This window comes from Myzus persicae, unplaced genomic scaffold (genome assembly GCF_001856785.1).
Source record: "Myzus persicae strain clone G006 unplaced genomic scaffold, MPER_G0061.0, whole genome shotgun sequence".
Taxonomy (NCBI): domain Eukaryota; kingdom Metazoa; phylum Arthropoda; class Insecta; order Hemiptera; family Aphididae; genus Myzus; species Myzus persicae.
In genome coordinates, this window is record NW_019102619.1 from 558283 (window position 1) to 582182 (window position 23900).

The following is a 23900-nucleotide window of genomic DNA, read 5'->3' on the forward strand; positions in this document are numbered from 1 at the left end:
TCATACATAAATTACCCGTTGCATAACACATACTATCCATGTTGACTTAATTATTTATACTTTAGTTGTTCCCCTCGCCTAATTGGACATTTTAAAATCATATACTGGATGGGTATCTAAAATGACACGACTATACAATTTACCTGATTTCCGTTCGATAATAACAGTGAGCTGAGTTGGACATAATGTACGATATGGCGAATATATATATGGACCTTTTGTAGCACTCCTATAATATACACACATTACATCTAGATCTAGACATTTTCTAAACGTGAAATAGCAACTTCGCACTTCTGTTTGTGCATTCACTATTCGGCGTTCAGTAATATTAAAAAAAAACCAAACACGGCATTGTATAAAACCAATAAAAAATTAAAATAATTTTATTGTTTAAGACTAAAGAGAGCTAATACAGAAATACATAATCACATACAATATAATAAGCAGATAAAATAACAATAAAACATACTATAATACATCTGCACCTACCCATAGAGTAACATCACACTAAATGACTAAGTAAGTACCTATATATAATGGAAATTATAATCATTTGACTTACAGATATTTAGCATGAAAGTTTAAAGTATACAATTAATGGAATGCAGATAACCCACAAGTATACTTCATTATTAGTAAATTATTTAATTTATAATTATTATTTTATAATTTATTAAGGAAGGGGCTGATTTTTTTGGTCTATGATAGGTACCTACTATGAGTATTGTGATTATATATTTTTGTAGTATCGCTTGAACGTTTATGAAAATATAATTTATAGGATATTTGTAATTATTATTTTAGTTTTAGATTTTCATTTTGACCTACATCTATAGTATTTATACTTTATAGGTGGACTACCTATATTTTAAATTAGTTTGAAATGAATATTATTTTTCATCCACATCGGATACACAGAAAAAGATTATAATATGAGGACATCCCGTTCCATTACGGCATACACAGACACACAGTACATGTTTGTTTCTTATAAAATATTTGCTTAAATTTTTTAGTTTTACAGATTAAATTCTATATATTTAAAAAAAAAGTACAGACCACAAAAAGTTTTAATTTTCATGAATAATGACTAATGGCTATTGACTATTGTATTACAATTACATCGATGATCGACACAACAATGTTCACAGCAATACCTACAGGCTACAGATACCTACGAAGATGATTTTGTTATTAATTTTTTTCCGAGTTCAGTGATTGCGTCAAAAGAATTTGTACAAAAGTACCTATTCATAATAGTGTTTTCATAAACACTTTCTACATATAACTTGAACAATAGTAGAATAGAGAGTAAAACAATTGTATATACAACTCAAGTCAGTATTCAGTTTTTTGAATAAAAGCGTTCAGTCTTATTTTATAAGATTAAAATCGATAGCCAATAACGGCAAGGATCTACCGGATATAATGTATGTGATAAACATAAATTTGAAGCAGGACAGTTCAAAATATTATTACACTGAATTAGCACTCATATAAGCTGTAAATATGGGGAATAGTAAGTTCCTACACGAGAGTAGCAGGTAAACAATTACATATGTTAGTTCCTACACGGGCATATGTAAGTTCCTACAGGGTAAAAACCAGGTACCTATGTTAGTTCCTACACGGCGGAAAAAGGTACGTATGTAAGTGTACCTATATGTGTATATATGTGTAAATATGTATATACGAATAAATATATGATGATTATATATTATATAATACAAATCGCATAACACATTTTCACAAATAAGCATATAATAATTAGATTTTTTATTGAAACTTTATACGCTGGTTAGCTATTTAGTATAGGTAACTACATTCAAATATACTTATAAATAATACTTATAAATGTATAATATACGAAATCACTGGAAAATACGACAAGCTACAAGCTGATAATATTATCCCCTATACCGACTCGACGTAAGGAAAAAGATAAAATATCTTATTATCTATATTTTTGACATACAAAATATTTATGACTTTTCATCATCGATAAAAATGATACAGAACTTGATTTTGATTTGATAATCTTAAAATTAGTTATAAGTCTTATAACTATACACAGTAAAATGTACATGTAGTTATTTCTCTTAAAAGTTTTGTTAGTATTGTTCGAAACATCTGAGTGTCCGTACATATCCGTTTATACCAATCATATACAGTTATACAAATTCACAATGAGCGAGAATGTATCATTCATGTTGAGTGAAAAAGGCAAACAACTACTAGTTTTGAATAATTTTAAATTTTTTAAGCATCATACATCTAAAAAAAATGAAATTACGTGGCGTTGTGTAATAAATAAGTGTAGTGCAAAAGTTTATACTTTGGGTCAAAATGCCCAATTAATTAATACAGATAAATCGTGTTTTGATCACCGCCATGCAAGTGATAGCACTTTAAATCGGCAACAAATAAGCAATGCTTGCAAAAGAAAAGCTGTAGACTCTATAGTTGAAAAACCGTCAAAAATAATACGAAAAGAAGTATCAAATTATGCTAACGAAGGAGATTTGATTGCACCCGACTTAAAACTCATAGCAAGGAATATCCATAATGCAAGGATGCATTGTTTCCCCAAACTGCCAACATCAAGAAAAGAAGTGCACGAAATATTAAGTTTATTAGACATAAAAACAAATAGAGGTGAGTTATTTTTATATGAAAATGATGCGCTAAATGAAATAGTTATTTTTTCATGTAAAACAAATATAGATTTGTTAAAAGAATTAGATGTTTTATATATGGATGGTACTTTTAACTATAGTGATAAATATTATACGCAACTATACACGATTCATGGCATTAAAAATGGAGTGTACATTCCGTTAATGTTTTGTTTATTGCCAAATAAAGAAAAAAAGACTTACGTTGCATTATTGAAAACGATAAAAATAGCTGGAGTAATACCTAAAAAAATTATTTTAGATTTTGAAATAGCAATGCATCAAGCAGTTTTTGAAATTTTTCCGGAAACAGAGGTGTTTGGATGTCGTTTTCATTTGGGCCAAGCTTGGTACCGCAAAATTCAAAATTTAGGTTACGCACCACAATTTAATTCTGCAAATGACGATGTAGGAAAATGGTTAGTACATATTTTTGGACTTCCTTTTCTCAATCCAGAGGAAGTGGCAGAATGTTTTACAGAATATTTTATGGCAGACAAACCTGAAAATCTAGCTATAACCGAATTTTGTGATTATTTGGTAGACAATTATATATCAAATGAATCAATTTTTCCTCCGAAAATGTGGGCGCGGCAATGTTCTGATAGAGTCCATACGACAAACGCTTGTGAAAGTTTTCATTCTGATTTTAACTCTAATTTTTATCACCAACATCCAAATATTTTTAAAATTATTGAAATTCTCAAACTTTTTCAAGTAAATACGTATATAAAAATAAGAACTGCAATTAATAACCCAAAACCAAAAATCAGTAAAAAATACGCTGAAAAAGAAGATTTTATAAATGAAAAAATTTCAGATTATAGAACAAGCAAAATAAATAAATACGATTATGTTAAATTATTAAGTTATAGAAATAAACCTCATAAAATATAAGTTTTCATTTTTATTATATTTTTTACTTTTTATATTATATTATATTATATGAAAAATTAAAATGCATTATACGATTTTTATTATATTTTTTACTCATCATATTATATTTATTCGTATATACATCGTATATACATATTTACACCTTTTTTCCACAGTGTAGGAACTAACATATGTACCTGGATATTACCGTATAGGAACTTACATGCGTATCTTTTTCCGCCATGTAGGAACTAACATAGGTACCTGGTTTTTACCGTGTAGGAACTTACATACGTACCTTTTTCCGCCGTGTAGGAACTAACGTGTGTATTTTTTTTACCTACTACTGTCGTGTAGGAACTTACATTCGCCCGTAAATATATACGAATTGCACACGGCAATATTTTAATGTACCTATGTATCTCTGGTATATGATATACCTTAATACCTACAACCTACGTCAGTTTTATTTGTATACAATTAGTGAATATACATAAATCATGATAGTGAGTGATTACGAGTAATAGAACCGAGGAAAAGTGGTGTGAAAACATAACACCTCAATTTCATGAATAATAATAAAAAAGGTTCCTTCCCAAGTAAACAAACAGCATATCTACATAATAATATATTTCAACGACAATAACATGTATATATTATTGTATATTACATTCTGAGCGGGGCGATCATATAAGACATAATAATAAGAGTGCGACGGCCATACATTGTCATAGGTTGCCGATATAGTGTCGACGTTGTTAGAAGATATAACAATATGTGTGTCGTGTGACATATGCATAAGATAGTAACTAAAGCAAGACTATTTTTAGAAATTATTATAGTAAGTTTAGGGTGGGGAGCTTACCCCGAAACAGTGAGAATCTCATCATTAACCCTTTTATGATTCTTTGTGACCGAATATGTAAACCTATGGTGTACATCAGTACACGCACTTAGCAATACATTCCACCCTAAACGCAACCGTAAGTATAATGATAATAATATAGGATGCTTAAAACAAACATCAATTTAGAAACTTTATAGAAACCCCCTAGCAGAAATAGCCCTCTCTAAACAGACAAATCGCTATCAAAATTTGATGGACGAAACAAATCTTGAACAAAATCCATTCAATGTGTGGCATTACTGGCATCCACAATAAATTATTTTGACTAAAATCAAGAAAGAGTTCTCTAAAATATACTAAGAAATTGAAGAACAGCCCTCGGAAGGAAGAGTAATTACTGTCAGGCACTCAAATAAATAGATACCTACTCTGCAAAACTTTAAACCACTTGCTTGCTGTAGTTGGACGGACGAGAATTAACCTGAGAAAATTTAAGATACTATAGAAGATAATAGAAAAATAAGAAGCCGTTGAATGCGAAGAGGTTCAGACAATGGCACACCAGAAAGCTATATAGCCTGCGTTGCCTGCAACAATTGCCCAACTAGATGTGAGATGGCGGACTAAAGAGTCAACAAATGAAAATGCCATCATGGTAGTAGGTAAAGCATTAGAACCACATAATATAATGTAACGCAACATAAATAAGTCACTTTAACCACATATTACTATAAGAACACGTTACCTATTGTACTATACTACATTAATTGTATTATTATTTTATATGTTTTTATTTATTTATTTTAATTTTATATTTTATAATAACCTTGTTTTAAATTTTAAGCCGCTTAACCATTGAAATTGAAAATTAAAAGATTTTTTAATAACAAAAACAATTAATATAGGTAAGTACAGCAGATAACTACTAACCTATATATTATATTAGTGATTGTTATGACAAAAACAAAAATAAATATAATACCACTCATGATTGTAAAACCAATACATTCATCGAGGTGAATTTGTACCCCCCTAAATTTAAAAACAAAGAATAATGAAAACAAAAATTAAATATCATAAAATTGAAGCCATCTAGGTTTTAGCCCAAATTGTTCAATTACATTGTCAATTATTTGGTTTTGGTATTCTCTCCAACACTTCTTCTATTCGTGATGCACTCAACACACCGTGACTCAATCAATTTAAAATATTTGACTACCCTCATGGCCTCATAGAATTCAAATAATGTGCGCTCCTCCTGACAATCATTCTAGAGCGCCAGCGAGGTGCCTATGAGTATTGATATCCTCATTACTTGGTACAAATTTCAACAAACTATTTTTGTTTTAATCAAGGTTTTTTTTATTCATAATATGATGGAACAATCAAATGTAAAAAAAAAACTTAAAAAAAAATCAAACTCAAAAATGATTATTACCTATATAACGTAATTTCTAATATAGTGCCCTTCATCTCACAGGCTGGCCTTACCACAATTGTCTGGTTTATGCACCAGTAAGCAGCACAAGTAATATCTTCCTCGCCAATAGCAACCATTATTATATTATATATATAACCATTCAAAAATATACGAGCATAAATAAATAAATACAACAGCAGTAAAGCATCGTGTGTATAATAAATAATAATGAAAAATAAAGTTTACGAACATATAATGCAAAACGGTTGAACTTACTTTCCTCTTTTTACAGTATGATAATATATTATACTTCTATCAGTGGTATAGTATATAAATAATAATTTAATACGAATAAAATGTTATGAGTTATGACATTTGGTATATACAATATATGATTTTTTTAAAAACACGAGCGTGTGATCGAGTTGATAAATTGGAACTATTATTATTACCAAGTCGATTATTATTTATTTATTATTAGTTTAAAATTCTTTGATAAATACCTATCTATTTTTTTGAAATTTCAAATTAATTACTTATCACAGTTCACATTCTCGGAGGTTGGAAACAGTTTTTTTAATTAACTTAGTCGTAGTAACTGATGAATTAAACATAAATTTGAAGTATTGAGAGGCCGCTTTTAGTTTTATACACACTCCGAATATCAACCTAAAAATCCTGAATAAGTACACGTCTGTTGCCAAAATGTGTAAATCTATAGTCTCTACATATTATTTGTTAGTTATTTTTACTCATAATTCATAAGTTATAATATTATGATGAATATTTTACACAGTATATCAGATATTCAGATCCTTTACTATTATAATATTTCGTCACCGATGTATGTAATACTTTAATTTTAACTATGTTGAAACGCAAATTATAAGAAGGTTGCATCACCCTACATTATATGCTACTACACTTATACAGATAAAAACCAGCGAAAAATATACAATGATTTATGGTGATGGATTATATTTTTTTTAATTATGTATACAATTACAAATACATATCTTTTCGGCTTTTTTACAATAGGAAATAAAAATAAAATAAAAACTAAATTTATATTGATCTTAAATATATTACAAATTTAGATGGAAATATAGATTGTATACAATTGTTAGCCATAAGAATATTTTCACATCCAACTACTCAAACTAATACAAATACCTTATGATAAATCGACAGTAGGATAAAAAAAATGGTTAGGTACTACAAACTTATAAGTTGTATTACCCTGAGAATTATATTATTTTCACATGTGACAGAGTACCAGCTGTGTTTTAATATAATTACAATACATATATACAAAGCAGTACACAGTTATACACTAATAGAGTATAGTAAAGTGGCCGGAGTGGCGTTAATATTATCCAGCAGTATTATAATATTAAATATACAATGGATAATTTTGCTTATTGTATCTTCAAGTGTACCTACGATCTACCAACAGCATGTAAATTAAATGTAGATATACATTTTATTATGATATGTACAAGCCGCTGTTTGAAACTTAACAATGTATGATTAACGAACAATTAAACCAGAGAAGTCGCTCTGCTGTATAGTAGGTGTCGAGTGTACTTCAATGACGTTTAGTATAATATACAAAATACGGTTATGAGCGGAGGCCGGAGATCGTCTGTCAGCCTATTTTTCTGAAATTATTTTATTATATATTTACTCAGTGGCGTAGCGTGACACTTGATGTCTTCCTATGCCTATAAGAGAGGGAGCCCTTCGTAAAAAATTGAATTATTAAATAGTGATGCTAGAAGAGTCCGATGCATAAGGCCTAGTATAGTATAAGCAAATATAAAAAAGGCGGGCAAGTGGGTATCACTCTGCTGTACAGTGTACGTTACGTGCGTGAGGGTCTTTGTAATGGATGAGTTAAAATTTGAATTTAATGATATTATATCACAGTATACGACAAACGATCAATTCTGAGCGAAGACTGTAAGTATACTTTATGATATTATTGCAATTAAAGTAATTAATGTTACTATTAATAATAGAGTAAGTTAGAAGCTTGAATTAATTTTTTCCGAAAATAACAAAAAATATTGAATTTTAAAATGCTATTGTGTGTATAAAAAAAAATAATAAACACTTAAAATGTCAAGTAGGTACCCACGAATAATATTTTTAAATTACAACAAAATAATTAAAATCGTTAATCTTGTTATTTAAATTTCTAATTTGGTCCAAATTTGAACTTAAGAGGACGTGATACCCGCATGTGTTGCCTCCGTCTTACAAGTGTGTGCCATAGCAAATTTTACGCTCAGCAGAACACGTGTAGCTCCGTTAGTTTAAAAATTAGTGCGAATTGACCTCTTATAAAATCTAAAGGTAAGATTATTATCTAGTCAACCTCATAGGAATTTACTATTTTAAAATACTCATAACTCGCGTTAAAATTAAAATATAATAAAAAACCTATGAGGTTGACTACATAATAATCTTACCTTTAGATTTTATAAGAGGTCACTTCGCACTAATTTTTAAACTAACGGAGCTACACGTGTTCTGCTGAGCGTAAAATTTGCTATGGTACGCACTTGTAAGACGGAGACAACACATGCGGGTATCACGTCCTCTTAAAATATTAATATAAACTTGCAAATTCTTCTGTATTTCTAAATTTTTAAAATGTTTTTATGGCTAAGGATTGAAAATTTAAAACACTATTTCTCATAAGTAGTTCGTACTGTAATCAAAAATCTAAAAAAATATATAAACTTAGTTCTTTTTATTGAAATTCAAAGTTAAAATGTGGACAAAATTAAAAATCTAATCAAAGAATAAAGATTTTAGTTATTTTGTTGCAACTAAAAATATTATTTGTGGGTAATTGAAATAATTAAAGTTTATGTATATTTCAAATATACATAAACAATATGAAAAAAATGTATCAAATGTAATTTTGTTGGTAAAAAATAATACAACCTACCTAGCCTTTTAGACAATATGTCTAATAGTATAATAAATTATACTTTAATAGCAATAATATCATATAATTTACTATAGTTTAATAAAGGCCGATGGACCATCTTTGCTCAAAATCGTAATTTATCTACAATAATTATATACCATTCAATTGAATTTTTAACTCATCCATAACAGTAACCCCAAGACAATTAGCGTTCTTCACTTCTTTAAAACTGATTTTAAACAGTTATATCTAGAATTAACCAAGACTTTCAACGTTGGAACTAGTTTTAATTCAATTTTTTACTTAGAACTATTTGTATCTGAAATATAATAATAAAAACTAAAACTATCCAGTGAAAATTTATTTTCAAAATTTTTCCGAAAATTTATTTTTCTCCTGGTTAAAGCGGAAGCTATACCTGCATGTGTTGTCTGCGTCTTACAACTAATGTACAACATAGCAAAAACTATTTTGTGGGGGACAACTATAGTCCCTCTGTATTTATAGTAGAATTACCAAAATTACATAACGCATTCGGAAGAACTGTATCCATATCGTAGATTTTTAATTTTTATTATAGCTTTCAGTACTAACCAATCATTTTTAATAATTAAATGAAAAAAAAATGTTATCAGACTGATATAACTTTAATTGTACATATTAAGTCACTCGATTTATTAATAAAAATGCAACGACACACATAAAGTTCTTCCCTATGAGTTGTGGAACTTTGGTAATTTAACTATAAATATAGAGGGAGACAGGGAGTATAGTTGTCCAACACAAAACTGTTTTTTCTAAGCGTATGTGGGTGTACATGCGGGTGTAACGTCATCCTAATATTAAAAATATTACTGAAAAACTTCCAACTAAGAAAAATGCAAAACATGATCTGTTTATAGCTCACTACAGACAGACACGAACTGAACGATATAGATCACTCAAAGACTACATCAAAAATAGCTTGATATACACACGTCACATAGCTACTACACAATAACAGCCATTCCTTCAACTATTATAATATATTAATCGACTTGATAGCCTGCAGGTGGTCGATTTTATCTTAATTTATTTGATAGCCAGCTGCAGGGTCTTTCATCATCATCTACGGTAGTTTAGGTCTTAGGTTTTATCTTTAATACCTAGGTATACATTGCAGTAAAACCTAGATTTTTCATTTAGACATTTCAACTTGAAGTTAATTTATTTTAGTTTTAACTAGTCAAAATTGGTTTTTACGAAAGTCGGGTTGAAAACTAGTTTTGAGGGATTTCGGGTTTAAACTGTAACATATTATACATACACAAATAAAATAAATAAAAAACTCATCTTTGTAAAATCAATAAAATCATCGCTTCACTCAGAATCTAAAAGAACTTTTTGTGAGTGATTTTTCTTACACTTTCTCTAAATTTAATTGTTATGTCCGCTTGTTTTTAATGGAAATAGTTAATAGGCTCAGGCGTTTTTCTGCTAATTGTTTAGCATGATCGTTCTGTTGCTGCATGTATCATGTATGACAACTAACAAGTATAAAAAAAAAAGCAGTGTATGTATCAGATACCATAGTATACTGTATTTGTTGTAACAGCATAATTTTAAATTAATAACATTTCTCAAAATTGATTTCGTCGTTTTGGACTTAAATAAATATTCTTAACAAAATAATCTGTTTCTTTTTATATGTCATTATAAGGTAGCCGAAGGTAGCTGCCAAACTTGGGCGTTCCTTGGGAGCCCCGGCCTAAACACGTCATTGTATTTATATTGTGATAAGTAATTTATTTTTCTATAAGTAAAACTGTAGGCTAAATTAATTTTTGCCAAACAAATCACAATAATATTATTATTTATTTTACATATTATTATGTTGTTAATAACTTACTTATAGTGTTATAGGTGACTCGTTATATACCGTACAACGTGCAACGGCGAGAATAAGTTTGTGGTACAAATAGCTTGAGATTAATCTAAATATTTTTAGAATCTAATTGTATAATAAAATAATAATACGTATTGCCCGTTTATGATTATAAACATTATTTATAAACTTAAAACTCAAAAGTATTACGTTAAAACCAAACAATTAAAGCTTCTATGAATATTTTTTGAGTTAGAACAAAATAGCTAAAATTGTTGTCATTCGTTTGAATACCCAATTTCAATAATAAATGTCTAAAAAAAATGTTCATACGTATTTTTGACATTTTTAGGATAATGTAAAAACATTAAGATAAGTTCCTCATAAGTGAGGAACCTATTGTATGAAATTTACAAGTCTCTTATTTTTTAACCCTTAACTTTTAGAGCAGTAAAAACAAACCAAGCTTCAACTTAGAGTGGAGTCTGGTAGCAAAGACTCAAAGTTGAAGATTAGTTTAGTTTTATTGTTTCAAAAAATAATGAGTAACGAACAAAATAAACACATCGTTGCACAACTAATAGATTTATGGCTAAGCTCTAGATGTAATAATTAACTGATAATGGGAACACTAACTAATATTCGGCGTAATATGCGATTAGCACATTGGCAGGACAAATTACAATATCCTACAAATTTAATGTTTTACACAACGAGGTACCTATACACACAAGAACAAAAATATCCCATTTTTCTTGTCGGTCCAACTATGCACATTCATACAAACGCAGTCAACAGAAAAACACATGTTCTTGGTTGCTTTCACAGATGTGCTAATTAGTAAATTTAACGAATGTCCAGAGAATTAAAAATATATCAGTTAAAATTAACATATTATAGTACCTACTTACTTACATAATTTGTTCATAACATTTATTAATCTACAGATACTTAGTAAGGACACGTACCTAATTACAAAAATACTATCTATAGAATACAAGTACTTACCTATCACCACAATATTAAAATCCACCAACAACGCATTTAAAATATTTATTAACGATAGGGGGCATTTCTGTATTTTATATTGTGATAAATAAAAATAACAATTCTAGAAACTATAGTAAGTACCTATTTATTACTAAATTGACATCTATACTTAGATTATGTCTCCGTAATACAGAGATAGAGTTGATTAGTTTCAATAATAATAGTTATATTGACTATTCCTAATGCTAGATACGGAAATACGGGTAACTTATTGAAAACAAAATTAGTTCCTCTGAATTAATCAGTAAACCCCTTTTCAATTTCTTAATATCTCGAACATTCTATATAAAAGTTTATACTAAGAATTGTAGTTTCGTTAGTTGAATTTGTTGTATTATTTATTACTCTGCATTCTACAGTACTTTTATGTAGTAAGTACTAACATCAAAAGTTATTGTTGGAAATAACTAATAAGTAATAACAATTCCATTTTAAATAATATTTAAATGCTCGATTAGTTATTAATATTTTAAAACAATTTTTTTTTTTGTTCTTAAATCAATAAGAATAATATAACTATAGTCATTTTAGGAAAAATTCAAAAATACTATTCAGTTTAACTTAAGCAACAATAGGGCTAAAAATTATCGAAAAATCTTTTCAGATCCACTATTTAGCAAGAGGATGAGGTTTAGAAGAATTAATTTTAAAAATTGGATTTATTATAATTATTATTTATAACTACCTAATTAATTATAACATGGATTCAATGAGAAGTCGGATATTTGGATATTAAATTACGATATAATTCATTATCTTATTTGCACCTAAATAATACCCCAACAATATTCAACATAACATAATAGGACAGTAAGACAATAGAAATATTATATTGCAAACTGAGCAAGGAATCTATTGATGTGATGTATGTTCTCTATTAATTTATACGTAAGCTAATATAAAAAATACAAAAAAATTGTTTGAGTGAAACAGTATAATCACTTTTTAGGATCTCAGTGCGAATGATGTTTCAAGCAGTACAACACTTCTTACCTACCCCACCGCGCGCAGTTAAATATGTTCGTCTTTTGAAGGTACTCTTGAAAGCTTATGATTTGTTTTCGTCATCACTTTTTTTTTTTTTTGAGTTCAATTGATGAGGTAACACAAAATTCCTTTGTAATCAAGTCAACATAATATATAGTACATTAAAATATGATGAAAGTTTTAACCATTTTGACGGCGCAGGTAAATCAATGAACTGCGTCACTAGTCTACAAAACAATAAACTATTATTTTTGTGCGGTACATGATTTTAAACAATTTAAACTTATCATGGTAACCCACTACGTATAACACTACTGCACTGCAAATATATTAATTGTGTTGTGATAATATTCAACACATTTGAATTGCGTTCTGGTCTGATAAATATCAAACTCCCTGGGTCTTCCAAAAAATTGTTATCCATGAAAAACCACTAATACCACTGCACACATACTTTCACTGCAGAACATTAACTGTAGCATATAATAATATACCACATGAAACTAGAACAAGTTTTTATTAAATACAATACGCACGCACTTAGTTTTCAAATTATTTTTGTTTTTATTGATTTATACATCTTTTTATTCATGTACATAATATATATATATATATGTATATACGCGAGGATATATATATATAAATATATATATGTATATTATATACACGTATAATTTATTATTTATAAATTTCTATATGTATACATATATATAAAGTAGAATCAAGAAAGTGTCATACCACAAAAATTTATTGACACGTGTTTAATATAATATAATTTATATATTATATATATATTTAAATATAATAAAAAAAAAACAGGCTATTCACAAGTACATGAAAAATTAATATTAGGTATGCACCATTGTGGAAAATAAAATATTACTAAATAATATGATTTATAAAATGAATTCACATTTTTTTAAGGAAAAATAAAAGATATAAAGTATAATATTATAATAGTGTGAAGATTGCAGAAGACATTACAGATACTACTATTTAAAGTAAAGAGAGAGCTAAGGGGAGAAAATAACTTTAAGAATCAAAATATCACATATTTTTATGTGGCTTAATCTTTGGTACTTGACTTCGCACAATGTTACGGTCCATTGTGAAGCAAGCCAGACGCACGGGAACATTTTGAAATCGCTTCTCATAAGCATATTATTATATCGATGAAGCGAATCAAAATATTTATATCATATATCAATTTTGTTCTGGAATAATGGCGTAAAAATAAAATTAATATCACAAAGGCAAAAAAAAATTAACGGTACATAATGCTTTCTGCAAAACCACTTGATCGATTAAAAGTATGTTAATGCGCTAAAAAAAATATTATTCAAAAACAAGACAAATCGTTAGAAATGCCTAGATTCATAAATTATTATTTACACGGATGAATACACTTAAACTCCGTTCTCTTAATCTAAAATTGTTCCATTGACTATTATATTTTTGTATATATTTTTTTTCTTTAAGTATAAAAAGTATAAAAAATATGTGTTACAAAATAATAAGTTTCAAAAACAATATACAATAATTAGGCCGTTAATATTATTATTATCATTATTATTACTCCGCCTATCCCCTTTTATATTACATACAGGAATACACATTATAAGTTATTATCTCATTCCTGCCTTAAACATTTTGTATCAATAAACCTGCATTTCGATATAACAAAAAAAAAATGTATACATTACAGAAAACATATTTAACACTAGTTAAATAATAAAATTAAATTTAAAAAAAAAACATATTCTATCTTTATATAATATTATAACATTAAATGGCACTTGCAATAGTGTGCCACATGCGATAGGTGGATTTATAAAAAATCTGTTTGTTAATAATTTGTATTATTATGTATATTATCAATATCATCGACAGTCTTTAGAAAACGTACCCTTTTTAAAGCTGGATATGTAAATAATTGTAGTGAGAACAGTTCCTGACACCAATACTATTGAATGTGAATTTTGACGTATTTCTGTAAGCAAAAATAAACATTTTTATTAACGGAGGAAATTGCAAATCGTTTATAATTTATACAATTATACTATAATACACACATACAATTAATAGACTAATTTATTATTTCTGAAGATAAAATATATTAGACATGACATTTTCTGTCATAATAATATTAAACGAAGAGCATCAATTTGTAAAATGAACAATCTTTACAATGCTTATTAATATTTATGTATACTAACTAGCAATATTTGTGTAGTCATTTAAAAAAGCTTTCAACTTCAGATAGTAAAAATAGTTAAAAATGGTATTAAAAAATTCAAATCTAAAAGGAAACAAAACCAAAAAAAATAAGTATTGTAATTAGTTGTAATAAATTCAATGGGTAATAAAAAATGTATCATTGAAAATCAACTAATATTTTATCAAAGAAGATTAAAATAATTATAATATTTAGGTGATAATATAACGTATTATTATTTAGTACCTTAATCATTATCAATTTAGTATACATCAAAAATTAATCTCAATTTAATTTTTATGTCCAGAAAAATCATAACTAAACATTTAAAATAATAAATTATTAAAGATCATTTGGTATAAATAAGTCAAACATTTTAATTTGAGGTTATCGAAGGTTATCATCAAGAATCAAAAAATCAAATAAGATCCAATTAAAACTTGGTAGGTACTTATAAATAATTATTTATATTTCGAAGTGTTCAAACATCTACATTTCTTCAAAAAAAAATTTATAAAATAAAGAATTTATAATTTTTTTCACAATAAATTGTTGGGAAAATACGTATTGTTGAATAAAATATAATATAAGACACCGTAATACATTATTGCGGTGTCATTATTGTTCACGTAACCTGTGTGTGGCTGAACCACTTTGTTATACTTTCCTCCCACGCACATAATTAAACACGACACACATGTGACACGAAATTGAAAATGATGTTCTCAACATTAATAAAATAATACAGAATTTTTCGAACATTTTCAAAACGTACCAAATCATGTTGGTAGCCATATAGCAATAATGCAGTTTTAAAAAATAAATATATACTAAATTCAATAGCGATAAAATACGTTGGGTAGCCTTCGTTTGTATATTAGAATGGGTATTTACTATTTATTGTATTTGAATAATATATCAATTGTAATATAATAAGGCCCAATAAGTATATAATGTGACATTAATATGAACTGTGTATCGATCACCGGAGAAAAATCGTACTGTTTAATGGAGGGACGGGCCTAATTTAATCTTCAACGGTGGTCGTGTTCTATTTATGGGTTCCCCATGACACACACCTCACGAACACGCCCGCGTCCCGGCAATATTGTACTCAATACAGGGCGATTCCCACAATGCATTCCTATACTAAACAATTGTTTATTTGCAATATTATTGAAAATCGGGCGTTTTTTTATAAAAAACCAAAATTCTAAAATATAAAACGCTTTATAATAATCATATTTTTAAATCTAACTGATGACGTTTGTGGGAGGAGGAAGAAAATGTCGAGACTCAACCCACTTGACAACTTAGCGAAGTGATAAAAGTCTCGTCTATTATAATTTATGTTATACAAATTACAATTATTAAGATATTTCTGAATAAGAAAAAAAGAGTATCGACTTAAAAACATAGGACCTGCTGTTAAAGAGAGAATCACTCTGTATAAGTGACTTATTTTATACAGTATAACATGACGTATTGTTAATGTGAAAGAGTTTCATTTTTTTTTTTATATTAAGCTAACAATGTGCCGTTTTTGGAATGATCTTCCGGCCGCCACCCTCCGCACCAAAAACCAATTATTTCGTTCGGAAAATGCGTACCAATATATTATACTCTATATGTATATGGCTATATGCATACCACACTATTTCGGATACTATAAATTAATCGGGATGAGGCCCACACCCAAAGGGTCGTGACGTCGAAATAAATAGCCGTCAAATGGAACAACGACGTTGTTTGGATAAGTAATTAAATCAACAGAAATTTAACTGTCGATAGTCATTTTACACTCTCCCCCAACCACACGCAGGGGTTTACCGATAACGACGACCCTCCGGTCACGGGGAGACCATTTTTAACACCGGATATTTGAAATATTATTACGTTTACGCAGGCATCGTTCGACGTGTTGTCTTATAATACAATATTAATATATTCCCCGGCCGTACAAACACGTACACACTCGACGGGAGTCCTGCAGCGGTGTTATTATTAGGACCATTATTACTACTACCGCGGTGTTGGTACATAATAAACACGATTTCAAATCGAGAATGTCTCGCAGCGGCGCGGCGGTGACGACCCTTGTCGTTGTTGTAGAGGTCGTAAGAATCGGCAGACTCTCACACAATATGCCATATGCAGTGGATACGGCGTATTTTTTAAGTAAAATGTAAAAAAGATAGGTACAATACTACAACTGTCTACTGCATAATGGATCGAACATGATACAGAGAAAGGCTTACGTAATAATTCTCCAGAGTAACACATCGTCGTCACAGAACCAAGTTTAATAACATTATTACCTACGACCCGGTAAAAAAATCACGATTGTCATAATATCTAAAATCCTTCGAGATATTCATACTCTTATTTCTTCGCTACTCATTAACTCATTACGTTATTACTTCGATTTGTAAACAACAATAAGGACAGACGATAGAATAGTAATAAATAATAAAAATTATATAATAATACGCATAAACGATATATTGCGACCTTGTGTCAAATGTCAATGGTCACCGTCGCCATCGCTATTATTACGGTCACGTATATCGTAACCAGTAAAATCAGTGTATAGATAAGGACGAATATTATATGTAATTGCTTTTTAAAATTCCCACTTGCGGACATATAATAATGGTTTCACAGAACACACATCCTGTTTTCGTATAAACGAAAAAATTCGTAGTAGTACAACGGATAAATATAACGAACAATGGCACAACTGATATTATTATAATATTAAATGAATATAAACAAAAATATAAAATATAATATTGTGATAAAGAAATCTTCTGAATGCTAGTAAATGACAAAAGCAAACTGACTCACACGTAAACGGCGTTATAAAACTTGGAACCTCACATATTATTATTGATAACTAAACAACAAATTGACAAAAACTGATTTTTTTTTTTACTACGACTGGTACCCTTCAACCAAACGGGCCCACCCCGACCAATCCTTCAGTCTCATCAATAGGGTTCATAACAATATTATATTATACATTCGAGTACCCGACACAAAGGTACATCATGGTCGATTGTTATTATTATTATATTGGTGGGTTTCTTTTGTGGTTTATCGTTCTAATAAAAGAAGACAGGGAAGGGGTGCGTCATATAAAATTAAACGTACGACATTTCTGACACCAATTTTTTTTCTTCTAGACATTCTTGTATCCAAATCTTAGATGGTTAAAATACGTCTTATAATATTATAAGTCAATAATTAACGTCAAACATACGATGTATAATGTACCTATATTATATTATTATGTTATAGATTATAATTCACAATGTTACATTTAATTTTACCGTGTATAGACTATAGGACTGGTAAACATTGTGTACAACTATAACTACTAAATATTACAGCTTTACCTAACCTATACGGTTTTACGCAGTTATCAACATAGTTATTAGTTATTACGGCTCTTCGTAGTTATCAACATAGTTATTAGTTATTATAGCTCAACGTAGTTATCAGCATAGTTATTAGTTATTACGGAACATACAGGAGGTGGTTTATTTCGTCGTTTGGAACATTAGCCATTACACGATTGTGTAAATATATTCCAATAAACCAACGTCATAATATTATTGTCCTGTGCGCAAACTAGAATAACTTAATAAAACGTATGTTAACTCTAGGAAGCCAATTAGAAAGAATATAAGGGGCTTCAATGAGTCACAGCTTGTTATAATACGATAATGTTAGTGTATACAAAGCGAACGTCATTGAATTTTTGTTTTCGTTGAAAAAAATAATTTTTTAATTACACCGTGCTATAAGTGTTTGCCGTTAATACGATTCAATACTAACACAATTCAACAAATCATAACAACGACAATATTAACTGATACTTTTTTTATCACGATAATTATTTTAGAAGATTGCGCGATTTTATGCGCACTTATTACTTATGATTATTACTATATAACCATGTGTAATTAATATAAAAATGTTTTTCAACAAAATTTATGAAAAAATTCTAATACTATGGCATTTAAGATAATATCCAAAATCAGATGTTAGTTAGAGTATATCTATTTCAAAATTAACAATGCAACAATTTTTTTTAACATGAATTTGAACATAACAAATTTGCATAAATAAATTCCTTCTAGCCTTCTGAATAGGGCGAAAAATATATTTCGTTCTAAATGTTGTGGACTGTCAATACAAATTAAAATTGCTTGAAATTATGTATCTATTGCTTAATCTTTTTAATAATTTGACTATTGACCATTGTGCAATTAATAATTATTGTACTAGAATATGATAACAAATAACAATAAGATAACATAAAGATTTAAACTCTAACAAATACAAATTTAGTTATAATATTGGTAGTTGTGTAACCAAATAGCTCGCCAAATAGGTAGTGAATACAAGTTTTAAAGTTTTTAACAGTCGTTAAAATGGGAATATTTTTAAGTGAGTCTAGTCATCAAAATGTAGGAGCATTCCTGAGTTCTTACTAATCTATATCTAATCAGACTGATTTAAGAAGCCCATGATCTACACCACCATTATTTCTTTCTTTCATACACCTATTTTTTCATAAAAAGTTTGTATTTATGATATAAAAACAAATTTCCTCCTGAGAAAAATGATCCTACCTGCACAAATTATTATGCCTGCCCAGTAAAAATAAATTCCAATTCATAGCCTTAAATTTAAAAAAAAATGTATACAAATTTTAAAGTTGTTATAGTTTTATACATTTTATTAAAAAGACAAATAAAAACTAATTTAGGAATATTAAATGAATATGTTAATACATTTCATGTTAAAAGCCCCCCCCCCAGGACTTTGGAGACTTGAATTAAAGAGGACGCATAATCTTGACCTAAATAAGATGGGGGGGACTCCGTTCTCCCCACATTATACTTAATATTTCATAGTATGGTTAAATAGACGATAGTAAGTATTATATTATTATCTTTATAAAGCAAATCCTCTAAATATCAGATATTCTCGGTCACAGACATTTTGTCCCAAGGGTTTAGTTGGTCCACTATTCGGAGATGGTCGATAATTTAGAAGTGTCAGTAAGGGGGGTTGTACTGTCTTAATGGATAATAATTGTATGAAATAAATAAGAAATATAAGTAAAAGATACCAATCTTTTAACCAACACAACTTTTAAACAAAGATAAAGGTAACTAAGAACTTTTCAGTTTTATCTAGTTTCCACATTTGTATAGTTGTTGAGTCATTTAATACCATTACGTTGTTCATATTAAAAATGTACAACCATACCTACCAATATTATGAAATAACATTTTCATATGAAATACAATAAACTAATTGATATATGATAATTGATAATATAGAAAAAAATTGATATCTACCTACATAACATTATATTTGTTTTAGGCATTTAAGGACAATTTGATAACATTCAATTCCTTGCAAGTCATACAATTACAATATATTATGTAATATACATAATTACACACAACTGTGTTTTTAAATATAAAAATATTGTTCTTTACATTATTTATAAATTATGTTTAATGTGTTTAGATCTAATAATTATATTTTATAGGTATAAATTTATACAATTTTTTTAACTTAAAAACTATAGGTAAGTAGTGGTTGTTTTATCTAATCAAACTTCATAAATTATTATACTTTGAAAACATATTTTAAATAAATATAAATAACTCATTATCATGAACAAATAATCAATATTCATTGATAATATAGCATATTATGATAAAAGTAGTGAATTTATGAACATATTTACTAGGGTCTTGTCATTTTGGCTATGCTATTGTTATACAAATTTCAGCTCCTACTAGAGACTTATAAGAACTTGCTAATAATTTTATAAAGCTTACATAGTTTATTCATACTCATGTAATTCAACTTCAGATAGTATTTGAATCTAAATGTTTTTGAATGACTCAAGTATTTCAATGACTATAGATATTGAAATAAACGTATTAAAGGTAACCTACCTACCTAAAAACACACCTAATGTTTAGTCATTGATAAAAACAAGCAATTTATCATCTATTAAATCAATAAACTACAGTTTTATGATTATGTTATGCATTGAAGTCATATATTATATTATGTTAACAAATTATGATAACACAAGTTATTGCAGGTACCTACCTATATAGCTATTGTAAATCAGAAATAGTATACTGTATGTACACTAAATGTTCCAAACAAGTAAACAAAACATATCTCAATCTCTTTAAATGCATGATGGCATGGGAAAAATGTTTACAGAAAACAATGGAATTAAAAAATACAGTGCATTAAGACTAAGACTCGTATTAGATACTAAGTTTAACGAATAAATGTTTACCTGATAAAAATTGAAATCACCAGCAACATTTGACATTGATTGATGCACACAAAACACAAAATTCTAAAAAATATGGCTTATAGAACTGTACAGCAACAATAACTCTTCTTCTCTTTGTCATTGCTGAAATTCATTTCACGCACAATCTCTGCAAACACTTCATTGACATTGGTACGGTTCTTGGCACTTGCCTCGACAAATGGACAGCCCCAGATCTGGGCTAGAGTGTTTCCCTCGATCGTTGGAACCTCACGTTGATGTTCTAAATCGATTTTGTTTGCAACCAGCAATATGGGCACACGTTCTGATCCCTTCACCCTGGTGATGAGCTCCTTCATGGGTTTAATGTCCTGGAAGGTCTGATGGTTAGTCAGGCTGTACACGACAACAAAACCCTGTCCGTTCTTTATGTATAAGTCGCGCATACTGGCAAACTGTTCGGAGCCAGCAGTGTCAAGTATTTCCAACACGCACGGCGAGCTGTCGACTTCGATCTCCTTACTGTAGAAATCCTCTATGGTCGGATCATATTTTTCCATGAACCGGCCAGACACGAACTGCACGGTCAAGGCGCTCTTGCCCACGCCGCCTGAGCCCAGCACGACCACTTTGAACTCGCGCATCTTCGTTGAATGGCCAACTGCAGAGCGACCACTGTGCGCATACGGATGACCGCTATGACCGGTTACCGACGGTGTTAGCGATGAAAGACATGTTGACTCGGCGTTTCACTGCTCGGCTCTGACGTACAGTTCGCCGGGGGATGATAAATTGTATTGATATTTGATATCGATCAGCTGTAAGGGGATGCCAAAAAAAAATTAAATAAAAAAATTATTTCAGAAAAATAACAAAAGACGCAACTAGGACAGACGGATATCGAACCTCGTCTCCTCTTGAGTGACCGAGAAAAATTTCTTACATATTATAAACATATGAGACTTACAGCGACAACAACAGCGACAGCAAAAACAGCAGCACAGCACAGCACAATGAAACGACGATTACGCACACACTCCCAACAATCGCGTTTACGTTCACGCACACACGCCCAGTTTTATCGCGTGTGTGTGCGAGTGCGAGTCGCCTACAGTGGCGCCAAGGTTGTGTACGTGCATTTCCCGGCCGCACAAAAGACGATTTTTTTTTTTATATTTTCAGTTCCACCGACGACCGACGACGTTCAATTTTTATTTGAAAAATTTTCCAGCACTTTAACACTTCAAATAACAAACGTTACCAAGTCGTACGCGTGTAAAATTGTTAAAGATTTAGTATAGTTGTTCCATCAGTCTGCCGATCGTCCTACACTCCTACGCATATCATATTACCTTGGTTGTAAAAATAATAAAAAAAATATTGGATCACTGCGAATTCGACGATTGAGTATTTTTAAGCAAATAGTAAATAGTAATAAACTGATAACTAATAACTGGCAAACCGTCGGTGGGTCCCGTTGGCCGTTTGTCGCTTTTAATATATTTTTATCGCGTGCTAATCAGAGCGGTCGTCGTCGGGAGCTGCGCGTCACGAGCGACGGCGAACGATCGGTAGCTAAGTCTGAAAGCGAATATAATATAATATTATATTATTAGTATTACGAGCGGTAGACGGCAGCCCCACCGGTGTCTCAGACGACTACAACTGCGCTTTATGCCTACAACATAACATATAATACTGATTACTCACTCTGCGCCCGCGGGCAGCGACACCGTGAATCTGTTAAATAATAAATATCTCGATTATTATACTATTCGAAATCGTGATATTGCAATAATCGAAATATTTGTATTACGATTTATTGAAAATAATGTAGGAATAGGTTTTTTAGTATTTTAATACACAACTACCATAAATCGGTTATTATCGTTATTAATATTATGATTGTTATATTTTTATCTCTGCGAGCCTCGACGCAAGGTGGATAGATATATATATCCACCTTGCCTCGACGATACATTTTATTGCATTCGGTTTATCACTGGTGCGCGAGACCTATTGTGATTTGTGATATTATATAGTGTCCTATTCTGCTGTAGACTTAATATTAATTTATATTTATAGAGCGCATTATTAATTATACAACATACGACGTGTCTTAAGCATAAATCATGACATATTATAATGTATTATTGTTATTATTATTATTCACATACATATAAGTATACAATACAATACGATATACGTTACGTACCCATAGTCGAGTTTTTGTAATCGAAACTCTGAAATATTAAACAATAAACACCGACAAAAGTACCTACCTGCCTAGTCTCTACAGAATACATATAAATATTATAGTACAATATTTTTAATAAATGTCTGTAATAATTAATAATGGCTTATATACATTGGACGTTGGTACTTACTACTTGCAACTTACTGTGGTATATAAAATAAATATTAAGCATAATATACATAATATTGAACATACCCACATAATTATTTAATTTCGAAATTTAAACGATTCACAAAAGAGTAGGTTATAATACATTTTTATCTCTGTTATGGAGTACAATTATTAAAATGTTATATGATCTACTATTTACTACCAATAGTGAATAAAGTATAGGTAATTCGTTAAAATTATATACCTTACCTTACTATCATCATTGTTCATTATGTTGGTTCCTTTTACGACAATACGTTTTAAAAGAAATAAATGTACGTATAAGTCGG

General features: G+C 29.4%; 1 protein-coding gene across 4 annotated transcripts; it reads right to left on the reverse strand.

Annotated features, from left to right (window-relative positions):
* Positions 1-14577: 14577 nt before the first annotated feature.
* LOC111032693 (ras-related protein Rap-2c) lies at positions 14578-22867 on the reverse strand. 4 transcript variants are annotated; one of them, XM_022313124.1, is made up of 3 exons: positions 22171-22867; positions 21225-22021; positions 14578-14653 (listed from the first exon to the last, which is right to left on the reverse strand). In XM_022313124.1, exon 2 carries the CDS (start codon positions 21845-21847, stop codon positions 21302-21304), a length of 546 nt encoding a protein of 181 aa, XP_022168816.1. In that variant the 5' UTR covers positions 21848-22021; positions 22171-22867; the 3' UTR covers positions 14578-14653; positions 21225-21301. The 4 variants fall into 4 exon arrangements, with proteins under 4 accessions (XP_022168816.1, XP_022168819.1, XP_022168817.1 ...); XM_022313127.1 differs by having other exon boundaries at positions 22147-22867; XM_022313125.1 differs by having other exon boundaries at positions 22110-22867.
* Between the last annotated feature and the right edge of the window lie 1033 nt (positions 22868-23900).

Coding starts and splice junctions, on each gene's coding strand:
- LOC111032693 (XM_022313124.1), bottom strand. CDS start 21,847: ATGCGCGAGTTCAAAGTGGTCGTGCTGGGCTCAGGCGGCGTGGGCAAG.